Source organism: Nomascus leucogenys, chromosome 3 (genome assembly GCF_006542625.1).
Source record: "Nomascus leucogenys isolate Asia chromosome 3, Asia_NLE_v1, whole genome shotgun sequence".
Lineage (NCBI taxonomy): Eukaryota > Metazoa > Chordata > Mammalia > Primates > Hylobatidae > Nomascus > Nomascus leucogenys.
Window position 1 is genome coordinate 40,502,009 of NC_044383.1, and position 22,217 is coordinate 40,524,225.

Consider the following 22,217-nt stretch of genomic DNA (forward strand, 5'->3'; position numbering starts at 1 on the left):
GGTGGCTCACCCCTGTAATTCCAGCACTTTGGGAAACTGAGGCAGGAGGATCGCTTGAGCCTAGGAGTTTGAGACCAACCTGGGGAATACGGTAAAACCCTGTCTCTACAAAAATTAAAAAAAAAAAAAAAAATTAGCCAGGCGTGGTGGCACACACCTGTAGTTCCAGCTACTTGGGAGGCTGAGATAGAAGGATCGCTTGAGCCTGGGAGGTTGAGGCTGCAGTGAGCCATGATCACACCACTGCACTCCAGCCTGGGCAACAGAGCAAGAAAAAAAAAAGTTCCTCATACCTTACATTTGTTAAAATTGCATAACATGTTCATTCTGTGCCAGCTAATATGAAAATGTGTATTTAAGTTTATGAAATCCCACTAAGGAAAGATTCTACTTTCTTACCAAAATATATAAAAATCTTTTAAAATGTATTTTGGTAAGAAAGTATCAAAATATTTTATATTTATATTTTAGATATAAATATATTTATATTTTATTTTGATTTTATATTTTTATTTACATTTCAGATAATACAAAGAGGCAAATAGCATTTGTTAATGAGAAAAATCAAATCTTCTCTTTTTTTTTTTTTTTGAGACAGAGTCTCCCCCTGTCACCCAGGCTGGAGTGCAATGGTGTGATCTCAGCTCACCGAAACCTCCGCCTCCTGGGTTCAAGTGATTCTCCTGCCTCAGCCTCCCAAGTAGCTGGGATTACAGGCATGCACCACCATGCCCGGCTAATTTTGTATTTTTAGTAGAGACGGAATTTCTCCATGTTGGTCAGGCTGGTCTCGAACTCCCTACCTCAAGTGATCCACCCACCTTGGCCTCCCAAAGTGCTGGGATTACAGGTGTGAGCCACCATGCCCAGCTAAATCCTCTCTTAAGTAATTTTTTTTTTTTTTTTTTTTTGAGACAGAGTCTCACTCTGCCACCCAGGCTGGAGTGCAGTGGCGTGATCTTGGCCCACTGCAACCTCTGCCTCCTGAGTTCAAGCAATTCTCCTGCCTCAGCCTCCCAAGTGGCTTGTGCCACCACACCCAGCTAATTTTTGTATTTGTAGTAGAGATCGGGTTTCACCATGTTGGTCAGAATGGTCTCAAACTCCTGGGTTCAAGTGATCCTCCCGCCTCAGCCTCCCAAAGTGCAGGGGTTACAGGTGTGAGCCACTGCGCCCAGCCCTCTTTTAAGTAATTCTGAAGTACCAGCACCTTCCCAACTCACATATCCCTGTCTCTTCCCTAGAAGCCCCAGAAGGCCAACTCCTACCATGCCCACAGGTAAACACCTGACCACAGCTGGGTGGATCACATTCTCTCTCCCAGGAATTTGACTTTGGCCAAAGAGACAGCTTACCAGTCTCAGCAAGAGGACGGAACGAGGGGTAGGTCTATCCAGTAACCCCAGCCTAGCCAGGTCATGCCTTATGGTCCTGGAATTGAGAAAACCATGAATTCTGTGAACATGTCTGATCCCATTCTATGGGCCAGGTCTGGAGAATGAAGGACATCCTGATAGTATACATGGACTCGGTCTTCCAAGGCTCTAGGCTTGCTGAGGAGACAGACGTGATACCAGATCATTGGCACTGTCCTGGAGGGGCCATGCCAGTGGCACTGGGAGGAGTTGGACCTCAGTTCCTCATCTAGAAAACAATAGAAACGACTCTTCTGGTTTTACTGCCTATAGCTTCTGGAGACAAAAGCCACCTGATTAGAGTTGGGAGGTTGGAAGGCAGATTTTAATTTCCCACCTGTTATGGACTGAATGTTTGTGTCCTCTCACAAAATTCCTGTGTTGAAGCCCTAATCCCCAATGTGACTGTATTTGGAGATAGGGCCAGTGAGGAGGTGATAAAGGTTAAAGGAGGTTAAAAGGATGGGACCCTAACTGGACAGGGCTGGTGTCCTTGTAAGAATGGGAAGAGACACCAGAGCTCTCTCTACACAAGGAGAAGGTGGCCATCTGCATGCCAGTGAGGGAGCCCTCACCAGGAACCACACTGGCCAACACCTTGGTCTTGGACTTCTAGCCTCCCGAACTGTGGGAAAATAAATCTCTCTTGTATCAGCCACCCATTCTGTAGTATTATGTTACGGAAGTCCAAGCTGACTAAGGGCCCACTTCTTCTTCAAAATTGGGCAGATGGCCCAAAATTGGGCAGAGGTGCAGTGGCTCACACCTGTAATCCCAGCGCTTTGGGAGGCCGAGGCAGGCAGATCACTAGAGGTCAGGAGTTTGAGACCAGCCTGGCCAACATAGTGAAACCTCGTCTCTACTAAAAATACAAAAATTAGCTGGGCATGGTGGCAGACACCTGTAATCCCAGCTACTTGGGAGGCTGAGGCAGGAGAATCGCTTGAACCCGGGAGGCAGAGGTTGCAGTGAGCCAAGATCACGCCACTGCACTCCAGCCTGGGTGACAGAGCAAGACTCCATCTCAAAAAAAAAAAAAAAAAATTGAGCAGACGAGGCTCTTACATGGTGATACTTGCCCAGCGACACCTCCTGAAAGCACACAGACTGCTTCCAAAGACAGCGTCCACCGAGTTCTCAAGGGGTGTAAACAGGAAGTTTCCTCTGGAAGCCCTGAAATCTGCCCTGTCCCCAGCCCGTGGCCACCCCACTACCAGGATCCAGGAGCTGACAAAACTCATGGCAGACGCACTGGGCAGAACTCCAGGCTCCTCTAGTAAATCGCTAAATCCCTGCTGCTTTACCAGTGGGCAGAGGAAGCCAAACTCTCAAATGGGCAGCCTTGAATGCATGAGGCACAGAACGGGGCTGTTGGGCCTGGAGCGCAGCCCCACCTGAGCCGTTCCTCCAGCTTTCCTGCCGCAGTGTGTGTCAGTGTCAGAAAGAAAGAAAGGGACCCTGTGGAATGCTGGGAACTGGGTGAGCCCAGGCCCCTCCCCAAACCAGGCTGCGATCATGCCCCACTTCCATAGGGGCTCCCCTCTTTTCCTTCACCTGAGTTGACCCATTCTTTGCCTCCCTAAAGCTCATAAAATGCCATTTCATTACATGATGTTTTCATTCATGCAAGAAGACCACCATATTCATTACGATGGAAGACAGAAAGAACTAAGTAGATCTTAGTTTTCCCTGCCCCTATTAATCATGAAAGCATGGCTCCTCAAAATCCAAACTTGCCTTTTGTTTTAACATCGCAGCTTCCCTTTAGAGTTCTGTCTTTTTCTTTTTTCTTTCTTTCCTTTTTTTTTTTTTTTTTTTTTTTTGAGATGGAGTCTCGCTCTGTCACCCCGGCTGGAGTGCAGCTGCGCAATCTCAGCTCACTGCAACCTCCGCCTCCCAGGTTCAAGTGATTCTCCTGCCTCAGCCTCCTGAGCAGCTGGGATTACAGGCATATGCCACCACGCCCGGCTAATTTTGTATTTTTAGTAGAAATGGGGTTTCACCATGTTGGTCAGGCTGGTCGTGAACTCCTGACCTCATGATCCACCCACCTCAAACTCCCAAAGTGCTGGGATTACAGATGAACCACCACGCCCAGCCTAGAGTTGTCCGTTTCTAGGCCCACATCAAGCTCTGTGCCCTTCGGAGTTAACTCCTGAAGAAGCTTTAAAAAAACAAAACAACAAAAGTCTCTCTCCTCCCTTGGCTTCTGTGATCCCAGCTCCCCAGCCTCTCTGTCCTCTCTGGCCCATCCATCTCTGGCCCATTCCCCTTCTCCCTGCTGATGTCATCCTCTCCCTCCAAGCCTATCTCCACAGGCAGAGCTCTCTGCAGACGCAGACCTGCCTGTGACACTTCCACCGGGTGCCCTGTGGTTTTCCACTCCACAGGCCCAGACAGGACTTAGCATCCCTTCCCCAAACCAGCATCTGCTCCTGGTCTGCATCTCTCCTGGGGACCTTGCCTGTGTCCAGTCACCACAGCTCTCAAACCCAGACTCCTGCTTCTCGATCTAGAGTTACTACGAACCAAGGTAACATACATAAATATAAATCACCTAGCGCAGTGCTCAGCCTTTGCCAAACAAATGCTCATTCATCTCTCCTTTCCCCATGTCTGCAGCCCTGTTCTCCATCATGTGTTTTATCCTCTAGAGAGCAATCTGATTTCTGGAGTCACTATTTGCCAAAAACACCCTGCAATTTTCTGTTTCTAATAATCCAGCTGCAGAAGTAAGAGTGTCTTTTTTTTTGTTTTTTTATCTTAAACCAAGTTGATATTGTATAAAATTATCTGGTTGTTTTGATTTATCTAAAATATTTAGACTATGAGGATACCTGAATTTTTAAAAATAATTATAATTTTTTTAAAAGCTTGTCTCAGGAAGTTTTTATAAAACAAAGTAGAAAGAACTCATTCCAGCCAGGCATTAGCCTTCCTTCTCACTCTGCTTTTGGAAGGATTTGCAATTCAAATTGAGGATAAACTATTTTCACTTAGAAAAACACATTCCCTCTAGCAAAGAAACTCTTTTGAATAAATCTCTGCAAAAGAGCCATATCTTTATGTTTCATATGTGCAACATTTAACAAGAAAATTCTATTAATCTTTTTCTTCTCTTACTCTTTCTCATCATCATAATGATTTTCCATAATGATGGAAATTTAGAACTGCCCAATCCACAATCACACACATACCTCCTTTGTCTTTTCAGATTTCTTCCCAACAAAACCCCACAGACGATGGAGATCAGATTTAGTTTAAATTATTTTAGCTGACCTCAGCTTCAGGCCAGTTCCTTGGTGTCAAAATGGAACGGGAAATTGAAATAAAACCCATAACTATAGTTGAATTATCTTGATAATTGTCTAAATTTCTGTATCCCCTAAGAGAACTGCTTTCAGATCAATGCAGAAGAAAAAAGCATATTGGTGTGTTGATAAGTAAAAGGAACAAATGGCCCTGGGGAGTCCGGTGTGTGGGCTCTGGAAATAGATTTTCTGATTTGAACCTCAACTGTGTCCCCTACCAGGTGAGGGACCCTGGGTGAGTTGCTGATATCTCTGAGTTTTAGTTTTCTCATTTGGGGTTGTTGTGAAGATTAAATGAGTTAATTCATACAAAGTGGTAAGGACAGTTCCTAGCACATAGTAAGTGCTCAGTGAAAACAGGAATCATAGGCCAGCACAGTGATTCACACCTGTAATTCCAGTACTTTGGGAGGCCGGGGTGGGTGGATCACTTGAGGTTAGGAGTTTGAGACCAGCCTGGCCAACATGGTGAAACCCTGTCTCTACTACAAATACAAAAATTAGCCAGGCATGGTGGTATGGGCCCAGCTACTAGGGAGGCTGAGGTGGGAGAATTGCTTGAACCTGGGAGGTGGAAGTTGTAGTGAGCCAAGATCGCAGCACTGTACTCCAGCCTGGGTGACAGAGTGAGACTCTGTCGGGAAGGGGTGGGGAGGGCAGACGAATCATATTATCTGTGCCAGTTCCAAATTCTATAAACCTAGTACATACAGTACAGTGTAATCACTAGAACCTTTTACTCAGATGGCCTTGGTTCAAACCCTGGCTCTACCACTTACTAGCTGTGCGACTCTGGGCAAGTTACCCAACAGTGGCTCCATTAGCACAAGGGATGTTAAACATTGTGTCTGCATCATGGATGTTGTCATGCGTATGAAATGAGATGGTGTGAAATACTTGGCACTTATAATAAATGCTCAATAAATTTTGGCTGTTAGTTTTCCTTGCATGCTGCAAAAATGAGGCTAATTAACTCAGAACTGCTTCCCCAAATGCCTGGGGGTTTTCAAAAGGGTAGAGCTATAAGATTTTTCTACCTTAGTTTTTGATTAGGGGCCGAATATCATTACAATACACCTCCTATTTGGGGCAGCGGTTGGGGCTACAAGCCCTCATAGGTGGGCAGCAAGGCCCCTTAGACAAAAAGAAGTCAGACATTCCCTCTCCCACAGCCCAGTCATGGGCATGTGGCCTGCGCTCAGCCAATCAAAAGTTGCAAAGGTTGTCTTTTTGCAACTGGCAAGAGACTATGCTTCTGAAAGTAGGGAGAAGGAAGGTTGGAGGTGATGGGTGGAGACAGGAAAGGTGGGTTGAAAGGGAAGACTGACAGCTGATCTCTAGAGTCTTGTCCGCTCCCACCACCATACCTCCACTTTTTCTCTCTCCTAAAATTCTGAATTACAAAATCAACACATTCTTTACAACAGAAGAGACATCCATAAATGGATTCAGAAAGTGTGAATGATCACCTTGCGAAGTATCCGCCTCTATTCTCCCCCAATTAGCCACGTCCCTCTGCAGCTTATGCTGTGTGACAGCGTGTCATAGCCATCCCTCAAGGACAACGGATGTCTACCGTATGCACTCCACTATGGCGCCATCATTTTCCATAATATAAATGCGCCACTGTTTTTTCAAGCACTCCTCTTTGGACGGGCACCTTTTTAGATATCCATTACCATTTTAAATGCACATCCTCAGTGACCCAGCAACCTCGCTTTCAGGAACCAAACCCCAGAAATAAAGCACTAGTGTATACATAAAGCTGTGCATGCGGGATACTTTAGTACACGTTGCCTGGAGTGTCAGGAACTGGAAATAACCTAAATGCCCAGCCATCTCCCCTTATCTGTGTCGTTTATGGCATTTTGTTTCAGGAGGGGGAAATTTCAACCGTAAAAAGCATTTTATGAAAACCACATCTCAAACCCAGGTGAGAGTTGGTACTTCTAGGTTTCTTCCAGCAATTACATTTTAGCTGACTTTCCCCTGGGGGGTTATGGGGAGGCAGGAACCAAAAATACAATGTGTATGTCAAGGTCCGATTACTACAGCACAAGAGGATCATTGTTAAGTCCATTTTACCCACAGAGACAGCAAATCGGAATCCTCAGAGATTCCAAGTTGAGGTTTTGTTTCCATCCGGAGAGTGTCAAACCTTAGTGTGCACACAGTTCACCTGGGGCTCTTGTTAAACTGCAGATTGATTCATTAGGTCTGGGGTGGGGCCTGAGATGTTGCAGCTCTAATAAGCAAACAGGTGATACAGATGCTGCTGACCCATGGACCACACTTTGAATTGTAAGGATCAGATCAATTCACATCTACTGTCTGAACTGAATCCCAGGACTATCCAAGTTTTAGCACTGAAAGTCCCGAGTCCCAAGAAACCCTTGAGTCCCAGGCAAACCAGGACAGTTGGTCACCCTAGGGGTTGTATTAGCTCAAAGTTCAGATGACTCAGAGGCCTGAAAACATAAATGAATGAAGTTGGCTGGTTGAAAACTTTGGCAAACAGAAGAACTTAAACTGCTCACTCAGGCTCTACCTGAGAGTCTCCAACTTGCAACTTTGTCCTAGATGACCCCATAGAGTACATCCAGCTGAGAAATTCTGTAACATGTTTTTTTCTGATGGTAACTGTAAGTGTCTACGGATGATAGGTCACAATGAAAATAGTAGAAATCAAGGACTACTCAGAAACAAGATGAAAATGACTTAAAGAAAAGTCAGGGAAAGAGTCTATACAACCAGTTAAAAACTCATTATGGGCCAGGCACTGTGGCTCAGGCCTTTAATCCCAGCACTTTGGGAGGCCAAGGTGGGCGGATCACCTGAGGTCAGGAGTTCAAGACCAGACTGGCCAACCTGACAAAACCCCAACTCTACTAAAAAAATACAAACATTAGCCAGGCATGGTGGCCCATGCCTATAATCCCTGCTACTCAGGAGGCTGAGGCAGGGAGAGTTGCTTGAACCTGGGAGGCGGAGGTTGCAGTAAGCCGATATCACACCACTGCACTCCAGCCTGGGTGACAGAGGGAGACTCCATCTCAAAAAAGAAAAGAAAAGAAAAGAAAAAACTCACTATGGGCCAGGCACAGTGGCTCACGTTTTTAATCCCAACACTTTGCAAGGCAAAGGCAGGAGCATTGCTTGAGCCCAGGAGTTTAAGACCAGCCTGGGCAACATAGGGACATTCTGTCTACCTTTTTTTTTTTTTAAATTAGCCGGGCATGGTGGCACGTACCTGTGGCCCTGAGCTGCTCAGGAGGCCAAGGTGAGAGGATTGGTTGAGACCAGGAGATGGAGGCTGCAGTGAGCCTTGATCACACCACTGTACTCCAGCCTAAGCGACAGAGCAAGATCCTGTCTCAAAACAAAAACAAAACAAACAAAACAAAACTCACTATGACAACCAGCCTTCAAGATAACTCCCAGTGATTCTCGCCCCCTGGCATTCATGCCCTGTGTGCTTCTCTCCTACACTGGATACATCTAACCTGTGTAATCAATAGAATATTGTAGACATGAAGAAGTGTGACTTCCAAGGCTAAGTCATAAAAGGCATTGAGGCCTTGATCTTGCTGTTTGTTTGTTTGTTTGTTTGATCACTTGCTCTGGGGAAAGCCAAGTGTCATGCCATAAGGATACCACAGCAGCCCTATGGAGAGAATCACATAGCAAGGTACTGAGGCCTCCTGCTAACAGCCATATGAAGGAGCCATCTTGGAAACAGACCCTCCAGCCTCAGTCAAGACTTCAGATGACTGCAACCTGGCCCACATCTTAACCGCAACTTTATGAGAGACTCTGAAACAGACCCACTCAGCTAAGCCACTTTTGATCAAGCACTCTAAAAACTCTCCAAAGATGGAAGACCCAAGAAGTTGCAAACTGGCCACCAGCAGGGCCACAAACAAGTTTTATTTTGCCTGCACAGTTTTTAAAAAGGTAATTAGCCACCAACATCTAAAAAACAGGGTATTCCCGTTACATATTCCTTATGTAAACCTGGATTTCTAGCACTTCCTGAAACACTGAAAGAGTTTCAAACCGAGGTCTTCATTCCTATAGGTCAAGAGCAGGTCAGCGCTGAGCAGCAACTGCCCACTTTAGAGGGAACCTGTGGTAACCACATCAGCAGCACGCCCACCATATCCTACTGTCTCTCCACCTGGCTAACATTACTTGTTGATATTATCTGCCAGCCCTCCTAAGTCTGTGATCCTTGACTCATGGATGAGAAGCCTTTACACCAATGGTACTCAAAGTATGGTCCCCGGACCAACAGCATCAGCATCGCCTGGGAACTTGGTAGAAATGCAAATTCTTGGGTCAACCCAGAAACTCTGGAGTGGGCAATCATCTTTGTTTAAGCCAGCCCCCTGGATGATTCTGATGCCTCATAAAGTCCGAGAACCTCTGTTTCTCACAAGTAAGTGCTCTTGCCTTTAAAACCCATTATCTTCTGTTCAGTAGAAGGGGCTCAAACGATCTGAAAGTTGAGCTCTACCAACTTGAAGACCTCAGCCCCCACATCCACCATAAATGCCAGCAATCTGTACCTTCCGCCAGGTTTTGTGTCAAATTCTCTGAGGCCACAAAATTCCAAGTTCTCAAAACACCTCCCAGAGTCCACACACTCTCAGTAGTATCATGACAAATAAGAACTATTTGGTCTCAAATAGTCTGCTCACCTGCATTTTTTCCCCTGACATGTATATAAGTAAACAATACAGTTGTTGTTTGTTTGTTTTGTTTTTAACTGAGAGCAGGGTCAAGTCCTACAGTGTGCTGGGCACATTCTCTGTTGTAACCTAAAATTTCTTTCAACCTCGGGTTTCTCAGCTGTAAACTGAGGGGCCAGATGACCTGTCCTCCTTTATGGCTCTAAAAGTCTGTGACTACCTGACGTTAAATGAGCTTTCAATTTTGGAATACTGAATGTCCCCATCTGTCATTAAGTCATTGTTGTGTTGGACGACAATATGGCTGTACTTAATGAACCAGTCAATGAATTGATTTGGCTGTACTTAACAAATTTGTTTTGTCACATCTCTATTATAAGCAAAGCACCTGGTCCTCTTTTATTTATTTATTTATTTATTTTTTTGAGACGGAGTCTCACTCTGTCGCCCAGGCAGGCTGGAGTGCAGTGGCGCAATCTCGGCTCACTGCAAGCTCCGCCTCCCGGGTTCACGCCATTCTCCTGCCTCAGCCTCTCCGAGTAGCTGGGACTACAGGCGTCCGCCACCACGCCCGGCTAATTTTTTTGTATTTTTAGTAGAGACGGGGTTTCACCGTGGTCTCGATCTCCTGACCTCGTGATCCGCCCGCCTCGGCCTCCCAAAGTGCTGGGATTACAAGCGTGAGCCACCGCGCCTGGTCCTCTTTTCACAATGCATTTAAGTGAACCCATTAGTGACTTCAGATAAAAATCTTGAAGCAGGGCCGGCGCGGTGGCTCACGCCTGTAATCCCAGCACTCTGGGAGGCCGAGGCAAGCGGATCACGATGTCAAGAGATTGAGACCATCCTCACTAACATGGTGAAATCCCATCTCTACTAAAAATACAAAAATTAGCTGGGCGTGGTGGAGCATGCCTGTAGTCCCAGCTACTGGGGAGGCTGAGGCAGGAGAATCGCTTGAACCTGGGAGGTGGAGGTTGCTGTGAGCTGAGATCGTGCCACGGCACTCCAGCCTGGCGACAGAGTGAGACTCCGTCTCAAACGAAACAAAACAAAACAAACAAACAAACATCCTGAAGCATCTACCATCCTAAAGGCGTGAACAGGTTTCTAACTCCTCATCGTACCAGGGAGGGCTGAACAGCAGTGAGAAATCCTACAGTGTGGGGCAGCTTCTGTGCTGAGGGTGCATGGTTATGAATATTGCAACATGATATGTCTCACCCAGAAAACCCACCATGCAGTCCCCGGCTGAGTCTTCATCCCTGTCCCAGGATTCTAACTCCAGTTGACTCTACTTCAAAGGAAGGAAAGCTTGTTTGGTCAAATACCCGTGGAGCGTCGGTTTCAGGAATGTGACACGCTGTTAAACCACAGTCGTGTATGCTTGCGGCCACTGAGATTTTTCAAGGATGAAAGTTTCACTTTTCAAAGAAAAACATGGCACCATGTAAGCTGGAGAAACATAAGGTAAATGGTGTCAATTGGCCCCAAGAAGCTTTTCCTTCCAGAGAACACCTACTACGTGTACATTCCAGGAGAGGCTGGAGAGGTATGTGAAAATGGACTAAATGTATAAGATTAGAACCATGAGACACAGTTCCTGCCTTCCAGCACGTTTCAGGAGGTGGAGATAAAGGACAGCTGGGATGGGTAGAGGACAATGTCAGTGCATGGGATTATGGGGACCCGGGAAGGACTGGGCAGGGGAGCAGGATGTGACCCCAGAGGCCAGGTCAAGCGAACGGTCAGCATGGGCAGTTTGCGGGGACTAGGGATGGTTGGAGCAGACACGGGACCTGGAGCAGAAAACACCAAGTCACAGGGCAGGGGAGAGGTCCCTGGGCAGTCAACACAGGGCACTTGGTGCCTTTCTGAGGTCACATATCTGGGCTCCCACCTCCACATCTGCCTCTGAGGTTTGGGAAAATGATCACCAAAGACTGCTGAATGCCGCTGGAATAGGACGTGGGGCTGTCCCATCTCCATAGCCCGGGGCATTTCAAAGTGGGTGTCTGAGGAACTGAATTAATACAGAATCACATTTTGGAGATTCACAACTGTTTAATTTTGGAAGGGGGTTGGGGGGGTCATCTAACTCAAGCTCACCCTCCATGTCTTGATCTCTGTGGCGGCTTAGGTATCCAGCTTTGTATTTGGCTGCCTCTGTTGACAGGGAGCTCACTGTCTCACTCTCACAGGGTAGCCTGTTTCATCACCAAAGGGCTGGAGTTGTCTCAGAATGTTTTCCTTATATGGCGCCAGCATCTCTCTCCTACTTTACCCTCCTAAGCGCATGCTCTGTCCCTCAGAACGGGTCTGAACCTGTGTTTACTACAGCAGCCCTTTAACTGTCTAAAGGAGCCACCGCAACGTCCCCATACGTCCCTCGTTCCTCCCTAGGTGCTTTTGTGCGGTGGCTCCCGCACCTGGTTGCGGTCATCCGAACGCTGACTAGTTTGCCCGCGTTCTTTGGAAACTGTGCTCCCTGCTCCCTCAAAATTGAGAGCGATTTTCCAGGTGGAGTGAAAGCAACATAAGCCACACGTGGGCAGTGTGGGGGCAATGCTGGAAACCTGGGCCGCTGACCCCATAGGCCACCAAGGGTTGGCAGCTGCTTCAGGAACTGAAAGACACGCAGGTCAGCCCAGCTTGGGATGACCCCTTCCAGAGGGGCCAGGCAGCCTTGACCAGACCTGGTGCTAAGTACTTGCTAAGCCCTGGGTGGCCTGTAGCTTCTCACTGTCCGGGGTAAAAGCAAGCCCTGGGCCAGAGTCTTGGACACTGGAATTCGTGGACACTGGTGGGGAAAACCACTGGCCTCTGAGCCTGGCATAGAAGGGAGAAGCCCGCCCCCTTGTGGATCTCTGGAGAGTAACACGGTGCAAAAAGCACTGAAACCCCAACAGGAGACGGAATCTCGGGGAGCAGCCACCTCCTCTCAGCGCCCCCATTTCACCAACCACCTCTGGGGACCTGCAAGAGAATTGATCTGTGCTGGCACGGGAGTGGTAGCAGGGGACGTAAAAGGAAGCTAGGAAGTTGAGACCCCTGGATTATGTCTGGCAACAGCGAGTTAGAAAGAAATCGGGCAAGTGTTATTAGCTGTTTAAAAAAAGAAAGAAAAAAAATGGCATCTGGAGGTCTTTCCTGGTTCTGCCACTCCCTGTGTGGCCCCAGGAAAACTACAGTCTCTCTCTGGGCCTCCAAGGACCTTGCTAGGTAAAGGCTCCAATCCCTCTGAATGCTGAAGCCTCAGGCTTTCACATCTCAGTCCTGACAGTGGTCTGTCGTTGGTGGCACCACAGTCCTGATTGAAGAGAACATGGGAGGCAGCAAGGGCAAAGGGCATTGCGCAAGGGGAAGCAGAGGGCACCAGCTTGGTCGCCCACCCGCAGCAGCCCTGGACAGCACAGCACCCCTATCGCTACACCATGCTGCTAGGAGCCCAAAAGGTCATTTTTCAGAGTGAGTCCAAGAGGAGTCATGTCCCCTCCTTCCACAGTTTTGGCCAAATCTACATCATTTCTCCATCACGTGGACACCAGCCCAGAGGTGCCTGTGCCATAAAACATACTTGACCCAGAGAGATGTGACCCAGGCCCATTGTCCAAGACAGCAGCCTTGCTCACATGCTTCCAGACTGCCTTTCCTCTGCACAAAGCACATGATCAAAGATTGTGTTTTTAACGTATTTCCAAGATGAATTCTTTGCTACTCTGTAACTGATCAGGATAATTGGGCTAAATCTAGCCCTGGGAAATGCAAACCAGAAGCACTTTCCTCGAAGCTCCCCAGATTAGAAAATGAACAATATGTTAAGATGGCTCAGATTTCCAACCGCACTACATTCACAGAGAAACAGCCACTAAGTCAGCGAAGATAGTGCTGTCCTCCAGAAGAATGAAAAGTATTAAAACTCTTTTAGGTGGGGCACAGTGGCTCATACCTGTAATCCCAGCACTTTGGGAGGCCAAGGCAGATGAATCACTTGAGGTTAGGAGTTCGAGACCAGCCTGGCCAATGTGGTGGAACCCCATCTCTACCCAAAATACAAAAATTAGCCAGGCATGGTGGCATGCGCCTGTAGTCCCAGCTACTCAAATGGCTGAGGCACAAGAATCACCTGAACCCGGAAGGTGGAGGTTGAGTGAGCTGAGATTGTACCACTGCACTCCAGCCTGGGCTACAGGGCAAGGCTATTTCAAAAAAAAAAAAAAAAAAACTGTTTTAAAATGGCTTTGTGCCGGGTGCAGTGGTTCATGCCTGTAATCCCAGCACTCTGGGAGGCCAAGGTGGGTGGATCACCTGAGGTCAGGGGTTCAAGAGCACCCTGGCCAACATGGTGGAACCCCCGTCTCTACCAAAAATACAAAAATTAGCCAGGCATGGTGGTGTGCACATATAATCCCAGCTACTTGGGAGGTTGAGGCAGGTGAATCACTTGAACCCAGGAGGTGGAGGTTGCAGTGAGCCAAGATTTTGCCACTACACTCCAGCCTGGGTGACAGAGTGAGACTCTGTCTCAAAAAATAATAAAATAAAATAAAATAAAATAAAATAAAATAAAATAAAATAAAATTCAAAAATGCCTTTGTAGAAATTATCTGAAATAATTATGCCCTCAGTCTAGCATGCTCCTAGCTGGAAATGTCCAGGACAAATGTGAGGGGTAGAAGAGTCATCTCTGCACACTATAGTACACTAAAGCTTTGGCTGAAACTACATAGCCTGAAATGTCTCATTTTTTAATGGCATTATAAGGCATTATGAGTTATTACATAAACATCCTTTAAAATTCAGAGCAGTCCAACAATAAGAGCAGCCCAAGTTCTACCTAAAAAACTACAGTCAGGTAGAATACGTAACTGTAGACAGAACACTTTTCAAACACCTATTTAGACCACCTGGTTTCTGCAGTATTGCCAAATTCTAAAATTGTAATGAAAAATGTAAAGTTTAAAACCTACAAGTCATCAGAGGTTCAGTGAACAGATTGTGCCATTCCAAAACCGAAAATGTGCTTGCATAAGCAAGTCACCGGGGCTAACCTTTCTGGATTGAGAGTCTGGCCTTCAGTTCAGACCGTGGCTATGCCAGGGTCAGAAATGTGACAAAACTGCGCTTTCACGGAGGTTAGCCAAGGTTCACAGGGTCATGACTGGGCCATTTTATCAGTCATGTCAGGCTCACACCCTATTGCCTGGGATAGATAAAAACTTTATCTGTCAGTTTGCTAAATCTGCTCCTCCTGCCTCATTTTGAATAAAGAAAACCTGGGCTCAGCTTATCTAAACCAGAGATGTGCCTTTCCTAATACTGTTTCTATATGCAACTTCTAAGTAAAGGTGACACGCCAATGATTTCTGGTCTCATTTTAGTCAAGAACTGTCCATAACTGGATGACTGGCTTTGTGTTATCTAAAACCGTAACTTCAGAGAACAGTTCTGGCACTATTGGACAACACAGATTTATTATGTTTATGACATGTTAGATGAGCTGGAGAGGTTAGAGTGACAGTTCTGAGTGTTACCTTTTCAGGTTCATCTTTCCCTAAAGTACAGCAAACCAAAAAAAAATTTAAATTAACCTGGATCAATTTTCCAAATAAGGAATCTAAATGACTGTATAAGAATTTACAGAGATACATCTGGAATAACACACACAGACATATATTTTCTAATAACTGTTAACATAAAAAAATAGCTAAGATTTCTTCTCACAGAAAGCAGAGATGCACAGATGACAAATAAGCCCAGGTAGGCATGGTAAAATCTGCTTAAATACACTAAGAAAGTATTAAACTGGTGAGTTTTACCCAACAGGAATCTTAAAATACCAGAAAAGTACCTTCAAATTTTACTTTATTTGGAAATGATACAAATTCATTATTTTAATATTTAAAGATTGTGGTAGTATAGTCAAAACACATAAATATTATAATATACATTTAGAAATTAAATATAAAGTCAACACAACACTCCTTAAAAACTCATATGTACACTTCCAATAAGTCTCAGGTTTGAGCATTCAAGCTCATCAGATTTCCCCATGGAAATGGGTGAATCTTGCAGGGAGATTGTCCACAGGATACACGGTGGGACTGGTTTTCATTGTAGGAGGTCCATTTAGAAGCTGCCAGTCACAATGCCTGGCCAGCTCCACTGTAAATATTTTGAGAAGAATTTTTGCAAATTCTTTGCCTACACAGCTCCTAAGGCCTCCTCCAAATGGAATGAAACTGAACCTGGATGCATCCTCTGGGTGAGGCAGCATGAATCGGTCAGGATTAAATTCTTCCTTGTTGGTGAAGATCTCTGCCACATCATGAGTATCACAGATACTGTAGATAACATTCCAGCCCTTGGGAATCTGGTATCCCTGCAAAAGATTATGAAACTCCAAGGGCTGACAAACTGGAATTTAACTTTCAACAACAAAAAGCAGTCACCGGTATCTTTGGGGGAAATTATGAGCTAAAAGCAAGGGAGAGGTAGAAAGAGAGAGGTGGATCCAGGTTGCTGAAACACATCTCCATATAGGGCAGAACAATTATCAAAAGCATAAGAATTGCAGCCACAGCACAGGGAAGAAAGAGGAGTTTTTAAACCACAACAAAAGGGAGAAAGAAGAGAATTTTAACTTACATTTAATTCAAAAGTCTTCAGAGCAACCCGAAACCCTCCTGGAACTGGGGGATTCAGTCGAAGGGTCTCCTTAATAACACACCCGATGTATTTAAGTTGTTCCAAAATTTCCATGTCCAACTTGTTGTCTTGATTGCTCTTGCAAAGTAAACCCTATCAAAACAGTCATACAGAGGTGAACAGTTATTTTGTGCTCCAATAAAATCAGCCCAGCAGACGTAAACAGGGCTTAAGTGGAGACTAAACCCAAAGGGCCCCATGATGGGAGAGACTGGGAGGGGGAAACAGCAGCTAATGGCTATTTGCCTGCCCAAATCCACTATCTATCTACAGTCCCAAGAGAATGCTGCTCACCAATTAGAAGGGCCAAGTTTCTCCCCGCACCCCCCCCCCCCACTCACCACCACCACCCACACTAATCAGCTATTCACACTATGTATGCCCTTGGACATACCAATTCAAGAAAGTGGAACCTATCTGAGAATCTCCAAGGTTCAGCAAAAGGTGGAGGAGGGGTAGGAATACAAGGTCAAATCCTGCACAAGTGGGATCACAGCTCAAGACTCCATCCTGTTTATTCACAAAGCTAATTCTGCCCACTGGCCCACACTGGGGCACCCTGGGCCCTGCACTTTCAAAATACTCCATGAAGGCAGCACACTGACTTATTCGGAAGTTGGCTAGGGAGCAGCTGAATTTCCTAAGCTAATAAGGACACCCCCCAGCCCCAGTCTCCCTACCTTACTCTTCAGCTCTTCTCGCACTTTCTGGAGAACATGTGGGTAGAGCCCCAGGTAAGTGATCAGAGATGTGGCTGCACTGGCCGTGGTTTCGTGTCCTCCAAAGAGGAGTTCGGTTGAAGATTGCTTTAGTGCCTAAGAATAGAGTAAGACCCACGTTCTCACAAGTCTGCCTGCGGTTTGACAGAAGGATTACTCAGAATCGAACTGAGAGTTCTGGAGGGAAGACTAGAAGGGCTAAATGTTTTGCTGACAGTCAAGGAAAGCAATATGTTTAAACAAAATGCAACGTCCCTTTAGTTCAGCTAGAGCAGTAAGGCGAGTGTACGACCCCACTCTACCGGAAACTCCTGAGTTAAAGTCTTAGTTTTATTAAAATCGCAAGGTTCTTTATTAATATTTTTGCAAATTCCAACTTTCCCTTTGAAACCTGGAAAGGCTAGGGGATGTTCCCAGTTCCACCGCAGCCCCTTCCGCAGCTCTCCCGACCCGGTGTCTCAGCCTTCGGGATTCCATCGCTGTAGTCTGAGCTGGCCGCCCACTCCAGAAAGCTGGGCCCCAGGCGCGCGCTTTGGGGGCCCCAGGAACCGCGCTTGGAAAGCCAGGGGTCCAAACTCCGTAGTGCCTGGTCTGAAGCTGTCACTCACCTGCATGTCCAGCCGCTCTCCCCTCTCCCACGAGTGCTCGATCAACAGCTGCAGCGCGTCTTTGCAGCCCCGGCCCGCCTCGGATGCCCGCAGCCCGCAGATCTTGGCGCGAATGTTCTGCTCGATGCGCGCGTGAATGAGGTTCCGCGCCTTCATGCCCTGAGCGCAGAGAGCGCGCGGCGGTGAGCAGACGCCCAGGTCCCGCGCCCCTAGTCCGCAGCCCGTTTGCCGCCCTTACCCGGTACAGCCCGCTGAAGGGCACGTCGATGGGCAGCGAGAAGAGATTGCGGGTCATTTCCTCGAAGGCCTCCACAAGCTGCTGCTCGGCGTCCCCGTCGCCCGCCAGTTGGGGTTCGCAGCCCAGTAGAATGCGCATGGCAATTCGGAACATGAGGCGTTTCACCTCGGGGTAGACCAGGAGGCCGCGCTCGCCGCAGCTCAGCCACTGCTCCAGGCTGCTGCCCACTTCCTCGGTGATCACCGGCACGTAGCACTCGAGTGCCTCGCGGCTGAAGGCCCGCATAATCACCTGAGCCCCGAGGAGGGGACAGCGTTAAAAGCCTCCATCCGCCCCTCTCGTCTACCGCCGTCCCCTTCCAGACACCCCAGTCCTGCCAGACACATGGCACTCTCCGAGCTCGGAAAGCTAACCTGGAGCTGGCAGAGGGTCCTAGCCCACCTCAAGCTGCTAGCCCGCGCCCAGCATCCATCAGCCGGAATTCCTCTCATAAATGGGGTCCCCCTCCCTGTCCAGCCGTTGCCTCCTGCCCCCACCTTCTTGCGCTGCTTGTGCGAGGAGTCGTGCAGGTTAGAGAGGCAGCCAGATCCTAGAATGGTGCGCACCGACGCTGGCCAGTGGACCGACACCAGTCGGTGCTCGCCGAGCAAGATGCGCCGCACGTTGTCGGCGCCCATCACCCGCACGGTGGGCCGCCCGAACAGATGCGTCTTGTAGATGAAGCCGTATTTCCTGCGCTTCATCTGCAGGAACTTCCTCCGCTGTGCGAGGAAGGCCGAGGAGAGAAGCGGGCATGAGGGGGCGCCGGGGAGCGCCGCGCCTCCCGCCAGCCCTGCTCCTAGCCGCAATAGCCTGCCTCCCGGGGGCGCCTACCCGACTTCAGCAGAAGCCCAGAGCCGCGACGGGCTCTGGGGAAGCAGCCTGTCCCGCCCCACGCTCCCTTACCTGCAGTACCATCTGCAAGGTTTCCCCAAAGAAGGGGAAGCCCATAGTCCCGGGGGGCAATGGGAGGGCACAACTGCGGTCGCGGCCGCTCACGCAGTACAGGTCCCAGAGCTTGATCGCAGCCAGGAAGAGCAGCAGCGGCAGCACGAAGGTGCAGAGCGCACTGGCCAGCAGCGCCGGGAGCCCCATGGCGCGCCGCGACCTCCCGCGCCACCTGCCGCCGCCGCCAGCGCTCCAAACCCCACGGCGCTGCCGCTTTATAGGCGGCCCAGGTTGCTGCCCACGTTACCTTGGTCAGACAATTAGTTCACCCAAAGTTCATCTTTAATTGCGGATTGGGCCCCTGGCTCCTCCCCCCGCGAGGCGCTGCCCAAAATCTTTAACCGTTTGTTCCGCGCCGAGGCAGAGGCGGCGCGGTGGCGGCTTCCCTCCGAGCGCGCCTCCTGGGGTGCGGGGCTAGGAGCTGCCCGCCTCCCCCATCCAAGGTGTGCTGAGCTCCGAGGCGGCGGTGGGGGAGGGCCAGGACTCCGAGGAGCCGGAATTCCAAGCTCTAGCCTTCCCGGCGGTCTCTTTGGAATCTCTCCCGCCCGGTCCCACCCGCTGCCCCGGCCCAAAGCGGCCTTCACTGGCTTTCCATTTCCAGGCGCCGGGTGGGCTCTCTTCCACGTGATGAGGAAGCAAGGGAAAGTCCGTTCAGGAATCGTCTAGCTGCCTCCTCCCACGGGTGGGGAAACTGAGGTCCAAGAGAGATGCATAAAGCAGGCCTCCAGACGTCTCCGAAGGATCGCGCAGAAGAACCCAGGGCCAGAGTCCAAGAGAGAGCCGCGGGGCATCGGGCGCAATAGGCAGATCTGGGATCCCCAGCTCCCCAACCCCTGCAAGGGGGCCAGGACTCGTGAAGTCTTGGAAGGTCCTACTTCAGGATACAAGAGGGCCTCCAGGTCGCTCAGGTCCCCAGGTGCTACCCTGCACAAGCCTGATCCCCGACCCTGGGGCACTTCGTCTGGGGCTCGGCAATCGGTGCCCGTCTGTGAGATCCGAGCACAGCTCGCCGATTCTGAGGGCCCTGCGGCTTGGCGCCCCAGCTGGACAGCAAGGAAGGGGGTCCTTAGCCCTGGCAGGATAAAGAGACCGTATAAGAGGAAGGGGAGCCCAGGAGTCCTGGCTCCGAGGCCCGGCTCCATCTCTACTGCGCGTGACCTTGGGCAAGTCACCACACATCACTGTGCCTGTTTCCTCCTCCTTGACAGGGAGGCGATCATTCCCGACCTGTCTAAGCCTCAGGGTAGTGAGTTCCCAAAAGGGGGCTCCGGTTGCAACTACTCTTCCCAGCTCCAGGCACGGTAGACTGCGTTACCTGCGTGTCCGGTACACTGGGCACTGTAGTCCTCCTCCTCTCTCCCAAGTCCCACCCAGAGTAAAGCCACTGTCCTCATCCAGGTGAGGGGGTGCTCGGCCCTAAACTCAGACCTCTGCCGACCCCTAATGGGAGGGGTGAAGGAATCCGTATTGGGAAGTCTTCTGTACTTTGCCCAACTACAATCAGCTGCTACTGTAGCCAATACCCGGAGCTCAGACGCTGCGGGACGCGTACCTGCGCTCTCTGCTTTCCACCTGCCGGAGCTTCCCGGCTCGGGACCAGTCAGGGCCACACGCTACCTGGGTTTGGGCGCTGAACGCACCTGCGGCGCCGAAAATGAAACAGAATGACCTGCATTTGTTTAGAACTGAACACTGTCTCTGGCAGAAGCACGCCGCACGCCTTGGAAAGCGTCCCTTGGAGGTGGAAAACTCTGCTCCTGAGAGCTTAAATGCGTTGCCCTTCTCGCGGTGGTCCCCAAACCCGGAGGTATCAGGAAATATCTGCAGAGGTCGGAGGGACCCGCACAACCCTACCGACGCTCCAAGCCGGAGTCGCCGCCACAGGGAGTGTTTCGGGGGGTCAGCGTTTCCCCATAACCTGCCCAGTGTTTCAGAGGCTCTGGGCAGGGTTTCAGTCTCCGGCAAACGATTTGGTGGCTGTAAACACGGCGAGCCAACCTCTGGCCACCGCAGGAAGCCAGGCCAATCGCGCTGGAGGTAATTCTCAGAAATCCCGGGTCCGCCCCTTTCTGGACAGCCCCTCCGGCCGGTGTGCAAAGCCGACGAATGGGGACGTGACCTGGGGCCCATTCCCAATCCTCGGGCCTGACCCGCCTGTGACCCCTGCAGGCCGGACCGTGACATCCGAGTGAACTCTACGGGGCCACCTCGCCAAGTTCAGCTCACGCCGGGTCACAAGATGAGCGGGCTGGAAATTGCCGCAGGGAAAAAAACCGTTTTAATCTATCTTGTACATTGAGGCCGGCGGGGGCGTCCGGCAGGAAAGGATTAAATGTGAGAGTGAACGATCATTAAAGAACATCTTGAAGGGGGGCAGGGAGGGGGGGCCAATAAATTACCAGGCCAATAGGAACTTTGATCTAGGAATCTTGCCAAGCTTTCGTGGGTGGTGGTGGGCGGGGAGGGGGGTGGGTTCACTGAAAAACAACTTGTTTCCAAGATGTTTACAAAACAGCCTCCCTATTGCTAAGAGGTGGGGATGGGGAGTCGGTTTTTTTTTTTTTTTTGCTGGTAGGGTGGGGTGAGGGTGTAGGGACTAGACTGGAGTCACAGCAAAGGAGTCCACCTCCACTTTTCTCCTTTCAGCCCCATCTTCTCATTTCTGAACATGCATTCCTGTCTCAGAGTTCTATACGTGCTGTTTCCTCTGCATGTGGCACCCCTCCTCCAGGCCACCGCTGGCTGGTTCCTTCCAAAGTCAAATGTCACCTCCTCCAAGGTTCCCCCCACCCATCCAGCCTAATTTAGCCCCAGACACTCTCTATCACAGGCCTGTTTTATTTCCATGACGGCGCTTATCACCGCTGGACATATTCTTACCCTTTGTTTGCTAGTTTATTTCTTGTCTGCCTCCCTCCAGAGCATATCAAGTGCAGGAGGGAAGGAACCTCCTCTGCTCCTTCCCCAGAGAATCTGCAGCTACTAAAACAGAAGCTAAGATATCCCTCGAAATTACTGAGCATGACGTACCCATGGAAAACTAAAACTGGAGCCATCCCTACAGAGGCTTACAGTTAGTCCAAGACCCCAGTGCAGGTCAACCAGGTCTTCTTGGAACCAGCTCAACTAGCCTTGCTTCTGAGGGTCCCCACCCCATTCTTCTCTCCTCTCTCTAAATCACAATCAACCCTGAAGCCTGCATCCTTCTCCTTCTCGCCCAAACCCATGCTTCCAAGAGCACTCTTAGGGCAGGCCCACGTCCTGCCACCTTTGCTGCCCCTGGCGTCTCCCGAGCTCAGGGCCTGCCGCCAGGCCCTTGACTGGCAAGGGTGATGAATTGCCCTGTGTGGGGGTTATGGCAGCGTCAGCCCAGGTCGGAAGGGCCTGCTGCACTCTGGAGCTACCAACCCTGTAAGCGCCTGCTGTGTCCCCCTTCCTTCTGGCCCTGGGATCCACCTTAAGCATGAGGTCAGGGCACTGGCTTTCTTCTGGTTCACTAAGGGGTCAGCTCAGGCCTAGGCGGCTACTTCCCTGGCTCAC

At 49.4% G+C, this 22,217-nt stretch overlaps 1 protein-coding gene across 1 annotated transcript; it reads right to left on the reverse strand.

Annotated features, from left to right (window-relative positions):
• Positions 1–15,265: 15,265 nt before the first annotated feature.
• LOC100594290 (cytochrome P450 26A1) lies at positions 15,266–18,864 on the reverse strand. Its single transcript, XM_030809249.1, has 7 exons — positions 18,636–18,864; positions 18,227–18,451; positions 17,691–17,981; positions 17,453–17,611; positions 16,806–16,940; positions 16,066–16,218; positions 15,266–15,799 (listed from the first exon to the last, which is right to left on the reverse strand). Exons 1-7 carry the CDS (start codon positions 18,822–18,824, stop codon positions 15,458–15,460), a joined length of 1,494 nt encoding a protein of 497 aa, XP_030665109.1. The 5' UTR covers positions 18,825–18,864; the 3' UTR covers positions 15,266–15,457.
• Positions 18,865–22,217: the final 3,353 nt, after the last annotated feature.